This window comes from Solea solea, chromosome 19 (genome assembly GCF_958295425.1).
Source record: "Solea solea chromosome 19, fSolSol10.1, whole genome shotgun sequence".
Lineage (NCBI taxonomy): Eukaryota > Metazoa > Chordata > Actinopteri > Pleuronectiformes > Soleidae > Solea > Solea solea.
The window spans coordinates 10,240,128-10,258,124 of NC_081152.1; the positions used below are offsets into that span (position 1 = coordinate 10,240,128).

General features: G+C 39.2%; 1 protein-coding gene across 4 annotated transcripts in view; it reads right to left on the bottom strand.

Annotated features, from left to right (window-relative positions):
* The window catches only part of LOC131446400 (inactive phospholipid phosphatase 7-like), a 55,166-nt gene extending 38,052 nt beyond the window's left edge, over nucleotides 1–17,114 (bottom strand). For 3 of the 4 annotated variants that reach the window (XM_058617593.1, XM_058617590.1, XM_058617589.1), the window contains exons 1-29: nucleotides 16,947–17,114; nucleotides 15,552–15,747; nucleotides 15,309–15,463; nucleotides 14,482–14,680; nucleotides 14,304–14,374; nucleotides 14,124–14,193; nucleotides 13,711–13,814; nucleotides 13,076–13,182; nucleotides 12,891–12,957; nucleotides 12,088–12,211; nucleotides 9,891–10,049; nucleotides 8,792–9,239; nucleotides 8,559–8,695; nucleotides 8,331–8,419; nucleotides 7,821–7,904; nucleotides 7,286–7,435; nucleotides 6,576–6,734; nucleotides 6,349–6,452; nucleotides 6,074–6,256; nucleotides 5,562–5,650; nucleotides 5,396–5,479; nucleotides 4,905–5,219; nucleotides 4,613–4,780; nucleotides 4,157–4,268; nucleotides 3,434–3,497; nucleotides 2,823–2,892; nucleotides 2,601–2,685; nucleotides 2,349–2,401; nucleotides 702–2,252 (exon numbers count right to left, since the gene is read on the bottom strand). In XM_058617593.1, the coding sequence (XP_058473576.1) occupies nucleotides 702–2,252; nucleotides 2,349–2,401; nucleotides 2,601–2,685; nucleotides 2,823–2,892; nucleotides 3,434–3,497; nucleotides 4,157–4,268; nucleotides 4,613–4,780; nucleotides 4,905–5,219; nucleotides 5,396–5,479; nucleotides 5,562–5,650; nucleotides 6,074–6,256; nucleotides 6,349–6,452; nucleotides 6,576–6,734; nucleotides 7,286–7,435; nucleotides 7,821–7,904; nucleotides 8,331–8,419; nucleotides 8,559–8,695; nucleotides 8,792–9,239; nucleotides 9,891–10,049; nucleotides 12,088–12,211; nucleotides 12,891–12,957; nucleotides 13,076–13,182; nucleotides 13,711–13,814; nucleotides 14,124–14,193; nucleotides 14,304–14,374; nucleotides 14,482–14,680; nucleotides 15,309–15,463; nucleotides 15,552–15,747; nucleotides 16,947–16,988 (5,239 nt within the window). In that variant the 5' untranslated portion in view covers nucleotides 16,989–17,114. The remainder of the gene's footprint in view (nucleotides 1–701; nucleotides 2,253–2,348; nucleotides 2,402–2,600; nucleotides 2,686–2,822; nucleotides 2,893–3,433; nucleotides 3,498–4,156; nucleotides 4,269–4,612; nucleotides 4,781–4,904; nucleotides 5,220–5,395; nucleotides 5,480–5,561; nucleotides 5,651–6,073; nucleotides 6,257–6,348; nucleotides 6,453–6,575; nucleotides 6,735–7,285; nucleotides 7,436–7,820; nucleotides 7,905–8,330; nucleotides 8,420–8,558; nucleotides 8,696–8,791; nucleotides 9,240–9,890; nucleotides 10,050–12,087; nucleotides 12,212–12,890; nucleotides 12,958–13,075; nucleotides 13,183–13,710; nucleotides 13,815–14,123; nucleotides 14,194–14,303; nucleotides 14,375–14,481; nucleotides 14,681–15,308; nucleotides 15,464–15,551; nucleotides 15,748–16,946) is intronic. The other variant, XM_058617592.1, reaches the window with a different exon arrangement.
* Between the last annotated feature and the right edge of the window lie 883 nt (nucleotides 17,115–17,997).

A 17,997-nucleotide genomic window follows, 5' to 3' on the forward strand; every position in this document is an offset into this window, starting at 1 on the left:
TAAAAAGGAAAACAAATTTAGTCAAGGTTGACATGTTCTTTGTTGAATCTAAAGGCTGTGCACAGGAGCTGGTGATGCCATTAACCTTTTCTTTTCTTTTTTCTCAACTGAATGAGCTGACTGGGAACTTAGGACTCCTCCACAGATTCTTTAGACAGGAGCAGTGTGTATTTGCTGAGCTGATCCATTGACATCAGCTGTCCACAAGTGGTGTCAATGGATAGACAGGCATTCCCACACTGTACTGGGAATTTAGAAAATCTTTGGGAATGGGACAACTCCCATCATGCCACCTTCCCAAATCTCACAACCCTGTCCCACATGGGCTGCCAGGACACTACAGACAAAATAAGGTGTCAAATGTCACATTTGACTTCTATTGCCACAGTATGTACAGATCAGCTAAATTGATATCTTCCCACAGCCTCCCTCTCACGGCTAACCTTGATGTTGCACATTCTCAAGATTAAAAAAAACAAATGGCTGAGAAACAGAAATGTTATCTGTACCTCCAGATAAAACTAAATGCATTTATCATTAACAACATTGATTTTCGTTGTTGATGTTATCATTATGCCTCTTTAAAGTATAACACTATGTAACATTACTTGTATGCAAACGAATACAGTTAACCACAAACTGTTACGAAAGTTTATGACTGAGTCATGAGAGATCAGGTAGAGAGAGAGACAGACACTCACCCAAAGGCTGTCCAAAGCTGAATCCTGTAGATGATGACGTGGTGGTGTTGCTCCCAAACACAGACCCTTGCCCAAATCCAGAGCTCTGGCCAAATGCAGGGGTGGAGCTTGCTCCAAAAAGCCCAGAGCCAGTGCTGCTGGCTGTGTTGGCATTGCTTGTGCCAAAAGAGAAAGAACTTGCATTGCTGGCAGTAGGTGCCCCAAAAAGATTTCCTCCTCCAGTAGCTGCACCACTAGTGTTTGCTCCAAAGGCTGGCTGTGCAAAAGAAAAGCCACTGGCTGTTCCAGTGTTATTAGCAGGCTGTCCAAAGCCACTCACCTGGCCAAATCCTGTTTTGCCAAAAGTAGTTCCAGTTGAAGAACCAAACCCAGATGAACCAAATCCTGTGATTGCAGGAGCTGTGGGGGCTGTAGGGGCTGAGGGGGCAGACGGGGCAGTGAGGGCAGAAGCTGGGGGTGCATCAGATTGTCCAAATACAGTGCTTGTAGTAGTAGCTGTTGCAGTGATGGTGGGAGTGGTGGTTGCACTGGCAACTGTACTGATAAATGATGTGACTCCAATGGAGCTGCTGTCTGTTTTCACAAGAGTAGGCTGGGTAAAAATGGCACCTGGGTTGTCAGAATTGGGAACCTGGAATGCAGCTGGTGCTACCTGGGAGACAGGTGCCACACCAAAGGTGGCAGCGGCTGAAGTGGGCACAGGAGCAGTGGAGGAAAAAGTAGTGGTGGTGGTGTCTATGGTGACTTGTATTGAGGGTGCAGCACTGACTGGTGCTGGAGCGGATACTTCGGCAGGTGCAGTAATGGAGGAGGAAGGTTCTGGGATAGGAGCAGGTGTTGCCAAAGGCGGAGCAGGTGATGGTTCTGCTGCTATGGGTGCTGGTTTGGTGACTGCTGCAGGGTCAGGTACAACTGGGGCACTGGCACTCTCTACAGCGGGAGCTTCAGAAGCAGATTCTTTTACAGAGGATGGTGTGGGTTCTGAAGGCTGTAACGGACCTTTTGGTTCCTCTGAGGAGTCTGAAGGTGCTGCAAGAAGACTACTGAAAGATGTAGGTAAAGCTGAAGTAGTCGAGCTGGGCTGGGGAACAGAGAAGGCAGGCTTTGTATTTGGTTCAGGAGGTCTAAATAAACTACGTGATGCCCCCTTGGACAAATCAGCCCCTGTAGAATCTTCTGCAGACTTCTGGACAACTGTACCAAAGCTAAATTGTGTTGCTCCCTTGCCCATTCCAAATCCACTTTCCCCAAAGGAAAATGAGGCAGGTGTAGTTTTTGTGGTGTCTTTAGCTTCTTCTCCTTGGCCTACACGTAGTCCGGAGAAACTGCCCAATGTCTCTCCTCCAATTGTCTTAGGGGGCTGTGGCTCTATCCTGAGGCCAGTGGTAGTGGCAGGTTTGTTTACCTCTCCTGCTGGGGTTGGAAGAATAGTGGGGGATGCAGTACGTAGTGCAGGGGACGTGGATTTAGAGATGAAGGAGAATGCCTCCTCGGTCTGTCCAAAAGCCATCTTGCCATTTCCAGTGAAGGAAAATTTACTCGCATCCTTTACTGAAGAGATATAAGGAAAAACAACCAATAATGAGGGCACCTTCGTCTTACAACATCTATAACTACTTGATACTAATGTGCTCTCTTTTTTATTACCTTGTGATATTCCACTTCCTTGTGCAACTGAAGCAAAACTGAAGCCTGAGGACCTGCAATAGAAAAAGCTAGACTTCTGACCAATGATATTGCTCTGATGGCCACAGTTTACTAAATGATCAAATGAAATGAATATGATACAATTCCATTAGACAAAAACAACTATTAAATATTTATTCAGACAACAGCTATTATATGAGTTATATTTTAATATGCTTCTTTATGCTTCTCTAAGTTTTCATTACAACTCACCCTGACGTGAAGGAGAAACTTTTGCTAGAGCTTTGATCCACTGTTGAAGCAGGAGCCACAGAAACATCCGCTTTGGACGGTGGACCTGAAATAGAGAAAGTAGATGAAGTCAAATAATTCAATGACAAATTGGAATGACAGTTACCACCTTATTTTATGTTAATCCAAACGAAAAACTAAAAGTCATACATTATTAAGCATGAATATAAAAACAGTGCTTACCAAACACAAAGTTCATTTGTGGGGTGGCTGCACTTTCGGTGGAAATTGTCTGGGTACCTTGGATAGGAGTCTGATGGCACAGTTGTGAAAAGGCACAGATTATTGTATGCTAATTATGATAGATCATAAAAATACGTCATTCAATAAATCAATCAAGCCAATACACAACTATTAAGAAACTGTCATCCAACTCCCCCCCCCACACACTACAGCGTACAGCAGATGTGCAATGAACTGTACTCTTAAGACAGAAGAAGTGAAAAACACACTCCCGTGGCTGGAGATCAGCATGTTTTAGTTTGCCCTTATTAGACTAAACATGAACCTTTACAAGCGCAAAGATTTGTGTGAGGAATTCCCCTATCATCAAATTGCAATTTGTAACATCTGCATGGGAGGGCATTGAACCATTTCACACCCATGCAGTTAATAGTCTGTCTACACATGCACAACTGTCAGTAATCTGTGAATATATGCAAGGTGAAAGTTGAGTGGAGGGGGACACAACACAAAATCTGCACGATTTTGAGCATATACAGTGACACGACAACGGTGGGACATGAGCATGTGGAAAAGAGGAATGACAGATGTGAGTGACAGGTAATACTTACTCGTTTAGCCTGAGAGGAAGAAACTGTAGCAAAGACCTGGGCTGCTGGATCTGGAACTGACGAGCTAGGAAAGAAAGCAGAGTTTCTTTGATAAAAAAATAATTGGAAAATGGAAAAGCTGGTGAGAGGTACAAAAAAATGGTGGCATTATTGGTTCTGTATATTGACTAGGAAGGTATCTATCAAACAATAACACAAAACGTGAATTTGGAATAGATGTAATACTGTATGATCAATACGTACGACATCCTCAAAAGACTACCAGCCTCTGCTAGTCATGTGCATACTAAGAATAGGTGGAGTCATTGATCAAATAAATCTATACCGAACAGACACCAAAAACAAACACTGGAGCCTTGATGACTTAAAGTGAAAGACGGTCTACTCTCTGTATGTAAAATAGATCCAAGTGGATACAAACGTGATTTAAGACCATAAATATAGCATGCCTAATAATAAACAGTAAATGGATAGGGTAGACCTAAATAAAATGGAAAATTCTTTATAGCATTGCATGCACAAGACTAAAAGTACCCAGAAAGAATAATTCTTATTTGAAATTGAAATAAGAAAATAAATAATAAAAAACTGCCTGTGGGTTTCTCAAAATCCAACCCGATATGAGTGATATATGAAATGCGTCCATAGCACACAATGTTAACTTTATCAACATTTGTGGCAGAACACCTTTCATGAGGTTAAAAAAAAAACCAAGAGTTTTACCCGATTATTTTAGAGATCGACACCGCAGGCACTTTCTCCTTGAGTTCTTGAACATTGACCACCTGAGGAACAGTCTTCAATGTGGACTCTGTCAGTGAAGCACCACCAACTGCTGAAACACACATAAAAGCATATACGAGTCAAAAAATAGACGTAATAAATGTTTCTATTATAAAGAAAATATACTAAAATGTGATGGCTGAGTGTTTATTTTGCAAGGTTTTAATTGTACAGAACTATTATGAACATATACGTATATATATATATATATATATATATAAATAAACCTGTCAGGTTCACATATTTTGTTTTGTCTGTGTCTCCCCCTGGTGAATTATTGTGGGCATAGCAATGTGATATTAAAAGGCCTCAGAATTGCCTCATGTTTTTTTTGTTTGTTTTTATAAACATTTAAAGATTGAAAACTCATTGTTGACTGCTGCATGTTTTTCTCACCTATTTTCTGATTGGCCATCTGCCTACGTAAAGCAGCAGTAGCTGCAGCCTGCTGGGCAGAGACGGTGACAGGCACGGCCTTCTCGGTTGGCGGGGCTCCGTGTTTCACCGTCTTTGTGGCAAGAGCAGTGCTCTCGGCTCCACTGAGGTTGATTTTATTGGTTGGAACTGAAACATTGATACAGTAAGAACCTTTATGAAACAAAACATGCAAACTGCCATATCCATGGGATGTGTGATATTTTAAACATATATCTCATGACTTTGAATGTCAAATGACTGAATTGCTTACCGGGGCTGGCAATCGGGCTGAGCCCAAAGCCCATAGCCTGCAGTGAGTGAATTTTATTTAAAGGAGTGGACTGGATTGCGCCAAAGCCTGGCTGAATAGACGGGGTCCTCACAACAGTTGGGTGGCGAGAGGTTGACAGTACTGGGGCTAAGACAGTCATGGGGAGAGGTTCTGGCTGCAGTTCCTCCTCCTCCTCCTCTAGCTCCAAATGAGATGGATGGGGGTCCAGGGACTGGGACAGGGAAGACGTAGAGCTCACATCATCCAAGTCCTCATAGTATTTAGGTGAAAGGAAGGCTGATCGAGACAGGTTGGCTAAAAGAGAATAGGTAAAGAAGATTTAAATGAACAAAATAATTTTGCGAACCAAATTTTGATGACATAAGTCCCTTCAAGTTAAATATAAATTTACATTCATACAACATCCAACTCCCCAACTTTTGGACATTAGTGTAATCATTGTTAAATGAGTTTGAGTAAGAGATGTGTACCTGGTGCAGTTGAGCGGACAGGAGGCATCTGCCCCTTTGAGAGGAAGTTGCGCAGCTGGGACTGTTTGACTGGTGAAATCTTGACTGATAGAGAAAAACGTCCATGTTAATATTTGTTTGTCTTACTGTTTTTTTTTTTTACATAAACAATTATTAAGCTTATTACCTGTAGATTTGGATTTGGCCTTCTGAGGGGTCGTATCGAGTCTGGCTTTCAGAAGTGCATCCCTTAAACTCTCAAGCTCGCTTTCCAAACTACCACCATTAAACACAAAAAAAACACAATGCTTTGATTCCAAACAATAAAACTCCTTTCTCAGAGCTATTCAAAATGTCCTGATGCATATACTTAGAATGAATGCACACATCCTGTACCGAAAGAAATGAGTGCAACCTTCTAAGTTATTCATGAACTATAGTGATTATATTGATGGCAATTGTGCTGCCTGCCAGTTATGAAAACCTGCTTATTTCAACTGTCCAGTTTCAATTATTCAAAAACTGCCTTTGGTTCAATTTGTAGCTCATTTACGTCACAGTTAAGTTGATGTATGAAGAAACTAATTCTATAGGTTCTCCTCACATCTCAAAATGTAAAGTTTAATGCTCATTTATCGATGAGTTGTTGTTTCTCTTATACTTCTTCACACCTAGTCCTTGTTCTTTGCTTGTACCTACCCAGCAGTTGCTGCTGCAGCAGCAGAATCATTTATTGTAGCTGGAGTAGTGGTATTGTTGTAGAGCAGCATTGAAGTGAGCTCCTTAACCAACTGGTCCAGTCTGTTCTTTTGCTGGTTGATGATGTACAAGTTATTGGCCAGTGTATTGAACAGGCTCTCACGACCTGGAACAACCATGTGTCTGTAAAGAGGAGAGTTATTTCGTAACAAATTACACTGAACACAAAATCGTCTCAGTATTAAATACTCCAATAATAGGTATTTTGAACTCACTTTGGCTTTTTCTTCTTCTCCAAATGTTTTTCCCATTCCACATTCAATACGTCATTAACATCTTCCACAGCAAACGTCACGTACTGGTACAATTTGCGGATCTCCTGATTTCACAAAAAATATATAATTAAACAGACAAAATGAATGTCATACAAGTAAACATTCAACATACTCTTTGAGTATCCATTAGCAGAGACATTCGAGACATTTGTCTTTCTGTGCGTCACCTTGAGCTGCTCTTCACTGCGTGGGTCGAGAGGTTTTTTGTACAACAGCTGTCTGTAATTTCTGTCTTTGCTCAGCTCACTCTGGGCAACGGCTTCTTCTGCCCCAGCAAAGCCTTCCAGTAAGGTGGTCTTCAGAGTACCAACATCCCCATGGAGAGACTGAGAGCCAGACAAAAAAAATGTTCAAAGCTTGATTTAATAGGGGATGAAAACTATTAAATCAACTCCGTAAAATAAATAAACATGCACTGACAGTGCAGTTTTGGACAAATCTTGCTTTACAATTGTACTGAGAGACAAACAAATCTAGATACAAACAACTGATTAAAACAGATTTTGTTTAAAGTATTTTTCATCAGTTTGTGCTTGTTTTTCCAAACAAAAATGGTGCAAGCACAATTTCTGAGAAAATAAATGTAAAAAACAAAACAAACTTTGAAGCTGTGACTCATGTATTTGCAAAACATTTTTGCTTCACTGAGTCCAAATTTATGAGCATAATACGTTAGATAATCAACTGTAAAAATTAATAAAGTAGCAGATGTTTGTTTTGTGTGCACAAACAATGAATAAGACCAATTGTGTAATATGTTCACAGAATGATAATTTCACAATTTCACCTACAAATAGGATGAGTTTATACAAAATAAATGCTAAATCATATAGGGGAAACTCTGTATAAACAATATCTGAACATGTTTTTGTCTCACCTCTGTAGTTTCTTTAATCTCCAGGGTGAAAATATGGAGATCCTCCGACTCCTTCCTCAACTCCTTCATCTCGTCATTGCTGCCGACCTTGAAGTCCGCTTTTGCACTTCTTGCCTTAAGGTCATCCAACTCCTTTTGGAAGTGTGCAATCTAGTGACAGGTCAAAGACATCGTCACAGAACCATATGAGGAAAAACTCCAGACTCTTCATAATGACCAGAACTAAGTTGGATGAGCGACTTATCAGTCTTTCATTTAAAGCAAAGTCCTTTCTATGACATGTATTAGATAATAAAGATGATAATGTATACTATGTCAGCTGGGATTGGCTCCAGCCTGTCTGCTATGTGGAGGATAAACACTAGAGAATGGATGGACACTGTAAACGTCCACTTAATAACCACCAATGTGTCACCTTTAATTTTACATACTCCTGGTGTAGAGAGAACTAAAAGTATTTAATGGTTTGGGCAATGAGGCTCATACTTTTTCGCCAACTGAAAACAGCACTCATTACCCCAGAGTTAATTCTCACCTCTTCCAGTATACCAGCCATAATATGATCCGATTCTTTCTTTTGCTGTGGCTGCTTCTCCACCACCTTTGCACTAACAGTTGCCTGCAAAGTAGAAGTAAAAGTACATCAAAACATACCGCTAACAGTTGACACACATGTACACACACTTAAAACTACTATTTCAAAAACATGTATTACAAAATGTACCATGTTTTATCCAATTGGTACATTTATCACAAGTGTTTTTTGTTTTTTTTGTGATCAGTTTAGTGCTGCAACAATTCAACAACTATTTTATTGATTGATAAATCAATTTGAGTGATTTATCTAGGCTTATGGCTGAAAAAAATGTTTTCTGGCTTCCATCATTTTGAATTTTGAGAAACACTGATCACTTAAGTTCACAAGTGATGAGTAATAAGTTTACTACCTTTACTGTGACTACTTTGTTAAGCATAATAAAACAATTATAAAATCTATTTAATATGTGAACATGAATAAGAATTCTTTATATTTAACAGAAAGAACCTGTGGAGCTTGGACACGTCCCTGGGCGGCAGGAGTCGGTTTCTGGACGACTGTGACTGGCGTGCTTGTTTGAACTGGATACACTGGAGCTGAGGCACAACCAACAATATGGGAATTAGATTCACAATCGTAAAAATTTAGGAGCTACATTACCCTTTGAAAAAAATAGTAATAACATGAATGCATGCACAGTCCAATATTAAAGTAAGTGTAGCAGAATGTTCATACTTAATACAGCTGGTTGCTTTGTGGATGAGAGTGCAGGACCTGTCAAACTACTGGAACTGGAGACAACTGGTTTGGGTAGCGGAGGATTGAAGGCAAAGGACTGTGGGGCTTGTGCTGATGTATCCACTGCTGTAAACCTTAGGAAAGAGCACACACGATTTGTATATATTTGCACATATGTATACAATCCTGAATGATTAATTCAAACTCAAAAGTAAATAATAGGTCATTACCTCTCATTTAGATTCAGTTTAACTGTTTGTGGGGAAGCAGCGGCAATATTTTGCGGTGTTGGGGCTGCCATTGCTGATGGTTTGATGGAAGGTGTGCTGATGGAAAAGGCTGAGGGTGCTGAGGGAGTGTCTGACGGAGGTTTGGAGGTAAAGGAAAAGCCAGAGGATCCTGAGCCAAAGGGTGTGGTTCCCCCCAGGGAGAAAGCTGGAAGCACTGAAGTGGAGCAGGTAGTTGGGACTGAGAAAGTGAAACTTGATGAAGATGATGACACTGGATAAGGAGCTGTAGAAGCAAAACTGAATGGAGCAGCAGGGGGAGCAGCAGGGGAAGCGGCTGCATAGGCTGGAGGAGCGGAAGCAGCTGCTGGCATAAGACCAAGGTTTGGGAATGTGGAAGGCAGAGAAGGGATGGAGGCAGTCATTTTTGGTGGTTGAGTTGATAATGAACCTGTGAACAGAAAATAAATGTCATTTGATCTCATCACATGTTTGGCCAGTTTTGTCTAATTTTAGAAGCAACTGAAGTAGCTCGGATAACCGCAGCCACATTTCCCTCAGACTTCAAAGAAGTTTGCATAAATATTGTTTTGACCCTTTCTGAAGGAGTCTCTTCTTCGAAGAATATGAATATGTACACTTGAAGAAATTCTCATTCGAGGCAATTAATGAAAATAAAATGAGAACTAATTTATCAGCTGATAACGTAAGACCTCACAAGTCAAATGTTTATATGTAGTTAAAAAGCTAAACCTATAGTTAGAAGAAAAATAATCATCCTTTAAATCATATATCTAGGATATAAGATATATCTAGATGTGTTATTGTTAACTAGTCTCTGGCTGTTAAACTGAGCCATGGAACTTCACAGGACACGAGGGGGATACTGAAGTTCAAACAAAAACAGTCCTTTTAGAAACAACTGTATGGCATGTCCAAATTCACTAAGAGCCTATGATGGCACAAGACCGGGAAATGGAAAATCTGGCAAACACTATTTTAGATAATTATTAGTTGAGGAAACATATTGTGAGGTGTTACAGTTATAAATAATAGTGAAACACGTATACCGAATTCATGTCTGATTCACTGGCTTTCTTACCTGGCTTGGGCAGTCTCTCCCCCTGCAGAGGGAGCAGGCCAGGAGCTGAGACCAGTTGCTTAACCCCAGGATTGAGGTTGAGCAGAGCAAATGGACAGAGTAATCCTTCTGTGGACAGCATTAGCAAGGTGGGTGCTGGGGGTAAGGTCTTCTCATCAGCTTTGAGAGGGAGGGAAGATGGGATATAAAAACAGAGTTAAAAAACATTTAGAGAGAACCTTGTCTCCATGGTGTATAGCAAAATGAAATATTGTTTACCATAATGTCACAAAACATATCAATCATAACTCTTAAGACAATTCTCTCTGGCGTTAACACCCCAACACACATCTCTGACCCGTTTCCACAGAGCAAAGAATCAGGGGAAATCTTTAACACTCACTGGTGGGAAACGAGCATATTTGATTAAAAACTGAGAGCCATATCTGAGAACAACTGACTTTGAACAGAAACAGACTTTTGGCAAGAAAATGTGATCTCTTCACAGCTTTCACTTTACACCAGAGCACAGGGGAAATTGTTAAGTGCTGGACTGCTCACTATGGATTCTCTGTTTATGATGATTTCATCACTGGATGCCAGACCCCCAAATTCCTCCTTGCTCTTCACACCCACTTTCTTGCACTTTCCAAAAAAATGCAGTGTGTTGTGACTTCAAACAAATACGGGAAATCCAGTGTAAGCCAACATTTAACATTCATATATCAAATAAAAGTTATTTCAGATACATCAGCAATGTATGTGCCTTACAGCAGCATTTCATAACATATCAGGGTGTCATTAATTACCAATGACTCAACTCTCTCTGACTATTATCTAGGTCGGAAATGATTAATCGACTATTAGTTAATTACTGAATTGTCAACTGAATTTATGATATATTAATTTCTTAGAATTTTTTAAATAATTAAAACAAGCTCTTTGCTAAAAAAAAAAAACCAAAATCTGTATCATTCCACTGTTTGTGGACAAAACAATTGTATATTTATTCATGCATTTACTGCATATGCCTCTCATTATCACACTATATAAGTTTTATTGTCTTCATACATACTATATACACACTTGCATATTTAACATACAGACAAATCCCAAAAAATAATGTAAAAAAATATTCTTTCTAAAATAAAAATTAACAAAAAAATGCATCTAATGGATAGTTTCAGCTTGGTTATGAAACTGTAGTTTGAAAGATGGTATAAAAAAACAGAGATGGTGGGTGAAAGAGATTGCAAACAGAAGGGAGAGGCACACAGTAAACCTCATCAGCATTCTGTAACAGGAGTGTCTGTGCTTTGTTGTTTGTTGTGGTCCTCTAGCTTGTCTGAGCCATTTTAATGAGAGCATTTTTTTTTCTCTACAGATAACACTCTTGTTAACCTCCCTTCGCTTTCCCCATCCAATGTCTCACTCTGGATAAAGGTTTGATCTACCACAATCATGTCACAATGTTGCTCAAATTGCGGGGGGGGGGGGGGGGGGTTTCTCGATGGAAAAGGAGTTCTTGGAATGTGCACGGAGAGATGTGACTAGACAGCAACGGCAGATCTACGTGAATGTCTAACAGACTGGGCCATTTAAGATTAAGCAGTGTACTGAGACGGGAGCTTATCACTATTCTTTACACATGCTGCAACAGAACACTGCAGTGGATGCTGTATGCACTGAGAAACCTGAAACTGAAAGTTAAGTTCAATCCCTCGACTCCCCCTCCAATCATGGAGATCTTAAACGCTTCTAAGAATGAAAAAAAACAACAGCAACTATTTAATTTATAGAAATTAGAAATGGCAAACTCAGAAGGCCACTGTGCTTTAAAACCTACAAAACATGACTTGGCATGTGTGTTCATAAAAACAAGCATATCAGGATGGATAAGAACACTAGTGTCCAGCTGAGTACAAACCAACACGTACTAGCATTTTTACTGAACACCAACCACACTATCAAATAAGTACTTTGTGAAAAACAGTGAATACAGTCACACGACAGACACTGCTAATAATTAGGGAGACTCAAACACATAGATGGCAAATGCAAGAAGGAGAGCTCTGTTTCAATATCTGCCTAATCTTCTACTGTGATTTCAGTTTCATTATTGCTGCAAGCAGGAGTTTACTCAAGAGATACAACCTTCCAACAAGTAAAAGAGTACATCAAACAGGTGAAAAAGGAAAATACAATTATATGTCCTTACTGATGTAGATCTCCTGCTGGCTGGTGAAGTCTAAGGCAAAGCCAAGGGGAAGAGTGTCGTCATTTGTCTCTGTCACTGGCAGCTCAGCTCTACTTGCATCTTCCAGGATCCAAAGTTCCCAAATCTAAAAAGGACAATAATTTGTGGGCATAGGTTTTCAGATACTTGGTGTGTTTTCCAAACTTCATGAAGAAATTAAAATACAATCCCTTAATTACATAAAACACAGAATTGGCAATCAGTGTTGTTAACACAGTTCACTCATGTGAACTGTGTTAATGTTAACACTAGAGCTGAAACGATTAATCGATGAATCGATTATTAATCGATTACTAAATTAATTGACAACTATTTTGATAATCGAATAATCGGTTTGAAGCTTCTTTCATGATTAAAACAAGATTTCCGATTGTTTAAGCTTTTTAAATGTGAATATTTTCTTCATTTCTTTGCTCTAGATAATAAAGAAATCATCAAAAGTGAATCATTTTGGTTTGTGGACAAAACAAGACATTTGAGAACATCATCATTTCCAGGTTTGACGAACACCGATCCACATTTTTTGTTTTTTGGTTTTCTGATATTCTGAACACCAAACAATTAATCGATTAATCGAGAAAATAATCGACAGATTAATCGATTATGAAAATAATCGTTAGTTGCAGCTCTAGTTAACACAGATCTACTGTAATTTAAAAAAAAAGAAGAAGATAACTCAATCTCTGAATTGTATTTGGGATTAGCAGAAGGAGCAGTCACAAGAGGAATTTATTTAAAATCTTTGGCTTTTAATAATAATGTACCTTATCGTCTTGTCGGGCTATGACGCTGACCTCAATGGAAGCCGCTGATGCTGCAAACACAAGGTCCCTGAAAGAAATTCACAATTAAACAAAACAAGACATGACTTAACACCAATGTCTGTAGGAGGACAGTGATCAGGCCCTCTAATGTAAATGCCTGTATGCAAAGTGTGAAACCTTCCTACCAGTCCTCGATGTGGCTAAGGAAGTAGTGGTGTAGTCGCTCAGTGCAGCTGCCGTACACCGTGTCACTGAAATTCAGATACTTTGTTTCCACCTTCTCATCCTTTTTCTGTAAAAATGAAACAAAGTGAAACAAAATGAAACTGAATTAACTTTTTTATAATACATTTAATGAAGGAATATTGACACGATGGAACAAATGTTTACATTTCTATACAGTGGAAGCACATATCTGAGTTGTTTTATATTTTTATTATCAATAAAAAAGCATGTACCTCCAAATACTGAGAATAACAGACATCTATTCCCATGAGGCCCACTGACATCCAATTACAGTCTCATAATCTGTGACACACTTGATATGAACAAAAGCATCGGTGAGCTTTTAAAAAGAGTGGTTCTCTGCAACTAAAAACACTCAAATAACAAGTGCCATGATAAGCATGTGCATGTCAACTGCAGGAAGAGTCTGATCACAATACAGAAGCCTATGTTGGCTTTCAGGTAAACTTGATGGGAATTTTAAAAAACAAATACGATCCGCATTGGCAATAATTAGGGGAGCGATGAAGACTGCAGGAGTGCAACCTGACAAAAAGCCAAACATGATGAGGTGATTTATGTAGGCTGCACTTACAGGGAGGGAGATCAACACTAGCTCAGGAGGGGTCTCGAGGGATCCATCTGCAGCAGCATATACCACAGCAAACACAAAGGTTTTCAGCCACAGCACATCCAGAGCTGTGAGAGGCAACAGGAAAGTAAAACATGAGTCAAAGATCTGCCTGACGCACAGCGATGACAGTGAAATGCAAGTAAAAGAAACAATGTCATATTCTAGTATTAGGCCATATCCACATGGAAAAAGAAATTCCCCAATACAATGTTTTTGTTTGAAAACCTTTCAGCAAAAATAATTTCAAGAAATGTCTTCATCCACATGAAGACGAGTGTGCCCCTTAGACAAGCTCCGTCTTTACATGTCATTATGAATGCAGATCAGTGTATGTAGTATTATTTATTTTTACAGATGGGGAGCATCCATCTTACCTTTGACAGGTTCATCAGATGAAGAGGCATAGAAGTGTGGACAAGGTATAACTTTCTTCTCTTCTAATGTCTTTGGAAAGAGGGAAAAAAAAGTTATTCATCTCACTAGGTGCTGGAGCTGCAGCTCTCACTGAGCAAAAAGTGTTTTACTTCTGATTATAACTAATTTGATTCACTCACTGGTGTATACTGACTGACGGTGGCATTCATTTTTCCGGCAGCAACTTGTTTTCCTTTTGGACTCCAGCAAACTGTGTGAAAGAAAGTCCATTAATTGATTTGAGGCACATTTGAACCACAGTCTCTCCACAAGAGATAGGCTGAGGTAAAACTAACTATTATGCTTAGTCTCACTCACTGCAGGTGATGGCACTTGAAGCAGGTAGCTGAGCTTGCACTCTGACATTGTCTGTAACATCCAAAATCATCATACTGCCATCAGACAGACAGACGGCCAAAGTGGTTGCCTGTGCTGGATTCCACTTCAGGTCCTGCACCACAGTGCCAGAGGGTACAGCTGCCTGCAGTGATGCAAAAGGTAACTTCTGTAGTCTCTCCTGGAAAAAAAGAAAAGAAAACAGGAATCAAAACCAAAATCCAAAAGAAATTACACCCAGGCAGTACTAGAAAATGTGGTTGTCAAGTACCTTGATTTATCTAGATTTAGACTCAAAAATATACAGCTAAAAAACAGTGCAATGTAATTTCCAAAAAAAAGTATTATGTACATACTAAAATAAAAATACAAAAAAGTAAGATGAATTTGGATACTTTATGGTGAATAAAAACTATTAAAAATGACCATGCATGCATAAATGCATTCCCAGGTATTAGCAGTATCTGCAAATGCTAACTCTGTCACATGGAAAAAATAAAGTAAGCTTCACAAAACATTAATTGCAGTATCATTTGTACCACAGCTAATTTTTACACCTATTTTCCATCAGACACTTCCTGTCTGGAATAAGACTCTGTATTCCTATGTGTACAGTGTGAACATTTTTCTGTGAACAGCCCAGTGATTTCCCAATAGTCAGTTAATTTCCACCAGTCATCAACAGTGGGCAGCTATTTACTAGAGGACTGTCATGATTCAGTCTAGAGAAATACTTTTGGGCACACTAAAAGCAAAACGAAAAAAACGAGAACATGAAATAAGCATGACGTAAACACAAGTCAAGTCACCTTGTTCATAAAGGTTCGGACATCATAGAAAGTGAGGGATAAGCCCGCCCCCTCAGACATTCCACATACTGACAAGGTAAGATCATCACAACTGAGAGCCAAGTTGTGCAAAGCCAGTTCCACAGTCACCTCTGCCAAAGCTGTTATCCCATTGACTAGAACAAAGAAGAACATTGGAGTGAATTGTGAGTCGAGCAGAACAGGAACGTGTAAAAATTGAAACCTGTAAAGTCATGTTCATACCTATTTCATTTGGGTTTCCATCAGCTCTATCAGCAGCAAGTATATCTCGAGTTTGGTAAACTTTGAATGTTCTGTTGAGCCCAACAAAAGTTAAACCAAATTTGTTCGAGATGGTAAGCAGACTAGATCTTTCTTTTGGCAAATCCGCCGGGGCATCAAAAACTCTGGCTTTCTTCATATGTCGAAACTGAAAATCCTAAAACACAAAGACAAACAAAGTTTGTTACTTCTGAGCGACCAGCTGGTAAACAAAGCTTCAGTTCAATAGCTACAAACCTAAATTGATAATTAGGAAACGCAGGCCTGGCCTAGGCAATAATTCTATACAAATGTATATTGAAAAATAATTGTCTTCAATATCATATAACAAAGGTTTAATAATCAATATCCTTTTTGTGCTTTATGCAACCCCACTTTGAGACATAACCCATAATAGCTATGAATGTTTTGACTCACATTTGACAAATATTACTTTGATTAAAATGTGTCGTAATCCGTCTGTTTAGAAGTTAAAAAACAACACATTTCACTAAAAAACTTTATGAGAAAACAAAAGTAAAAATCCAGTGCAGAGATAATAGCTTAAAATTACTGTCAAACATTCAGCAGCAACTATATTGTCAGCATGTTGCATATCCTGGAGATTTTCAATCAATTGAGTCACATATAGAAAATAGTGAGGGTTATAATGCACATTATGACAATTGCAAAAGAAGAAATGGGGGAAAAATATTAAAAAAGTATTTGGAGAGATTTTATACATAGTATAGTATAGTATAGTATAGTATGTGGGACTCTAAATAGTTTCATGCAATATGATTTGTATATTATTGCTTTACTGACATGAACATAGGATAAGTGCTGTCATTTTAATGATGGCTCGTCTACATGAGTATATGAATACTTTCAGGTTGATAAAAGTGTTCTGACATTACAGGTGCTCAAAGCATTACGCCCAGAAATAAGTGGAAGAGCTACGCAGGGAATGCGTCATGTGTGAGTGCTGCGATACCGAAAATCCACAAGCATTTCGCATATTATTTTACAGGCTGGTGTAAAATCCCCCTAGAATATGTTTGTGCTCAAATGTCAAAGAGCACATCACTAACACTACAAGCTAACAAACTAGCATTCGAAAGAGAAAGTTAAAATGCCTTTTGATAGTTTTAACTGTTACTCACTTCTCTTTAACTTCTGTCAAAACACAGCCCCGTTTATAAACGCAGCTCTGTGAATATTTGTTGATTGGTTTACAAAGTAAAAAATAAAGCCAGATAGCTCACCAGCTAAGGCTAAGCTACGTGTGCTACATAGCACACGAACTGGCAGGATGTTAGCAAACATTAGCTCACACATGCTAGCCTGTCAACATACTGTGTGGATAACGGAGCCTACCTTCATTTCCCTCTCAGGAGGGGAGTCTGTGTCGTCGCTCATTGTGGAGCACACCAGCTGTTACTTTTCCAGACGGCCAGTTGTTTAGGTTTATGTCTTTATTTGTGGTGAGCCACTTTTGTCGGTAGGTACCGAAGTGTACACGCCGGCGCGAGTTTGGAGAAGTAAATAACGTCCTCTCTACGTAGGAGGATAAGTAGATAACAGAGCGATCGTCCACATCGCACAGAGCTCATACATCAAAGACTGGCAGCTGTCTCCATTCATTACAATGGGGTAAAAATACAAAAAGCCATATACTAAAAAGCATATGTTAAAAGGCATATATTTAAACATAAAGTATGATCGCCCATCTTGGCTATGTACAACCATGTTTTATGTGAATTCAAATGTTTTAATGTGACAATTTGAAGATCATAATAGTGAGGTATTACAATCCTAAAAATGCATATCAATTTTTAAAAATAGCAGGATCAGACATTTCTTAATTGAAATACTCCTTAAGCCAGTGGTTCCAAAACGTTCTATATCAAGTACCACCTGAGAACACATATTAAAGAAATAACATACAGACAAAGGAAATGAGAGGACAGTGTATGGTGAAGTAAGGACTTTTATTAGAAAGCAGATTTTTCTGTATTGCATTTAAAGAAACCAGTTACTCTTAGACTACACAACTGAAACTGGTGGTGGCAAATACCATGATGGGAATGAAACTTTTGCAACATCAAAAGTGGCAACTTGCATTTTTGTTTTTATATATTATTGATGCTTGATTCAGAAGGAGCATAAACATTTTTTTTTTTTTCATTTTCAACATAAAGCAGCATCGACACTGTAATTGTCCAACCCCAGTGTGCCTGGTGCAGGCCTTGTTGTTGATAGCGAAGAACCTTGCCATGATCAAAGTGTAGAGTTGCATGATAAGGTCCTCTTAAGTCGTCTACTTGAACTCTTATCCGTCAAGAGTTCACCAATGAGCCCAGACTTAGGACCAAGTTCAGCCCATGCTTACCAGAGCATTGCAGATATGGCCCATGTCAACATGGAA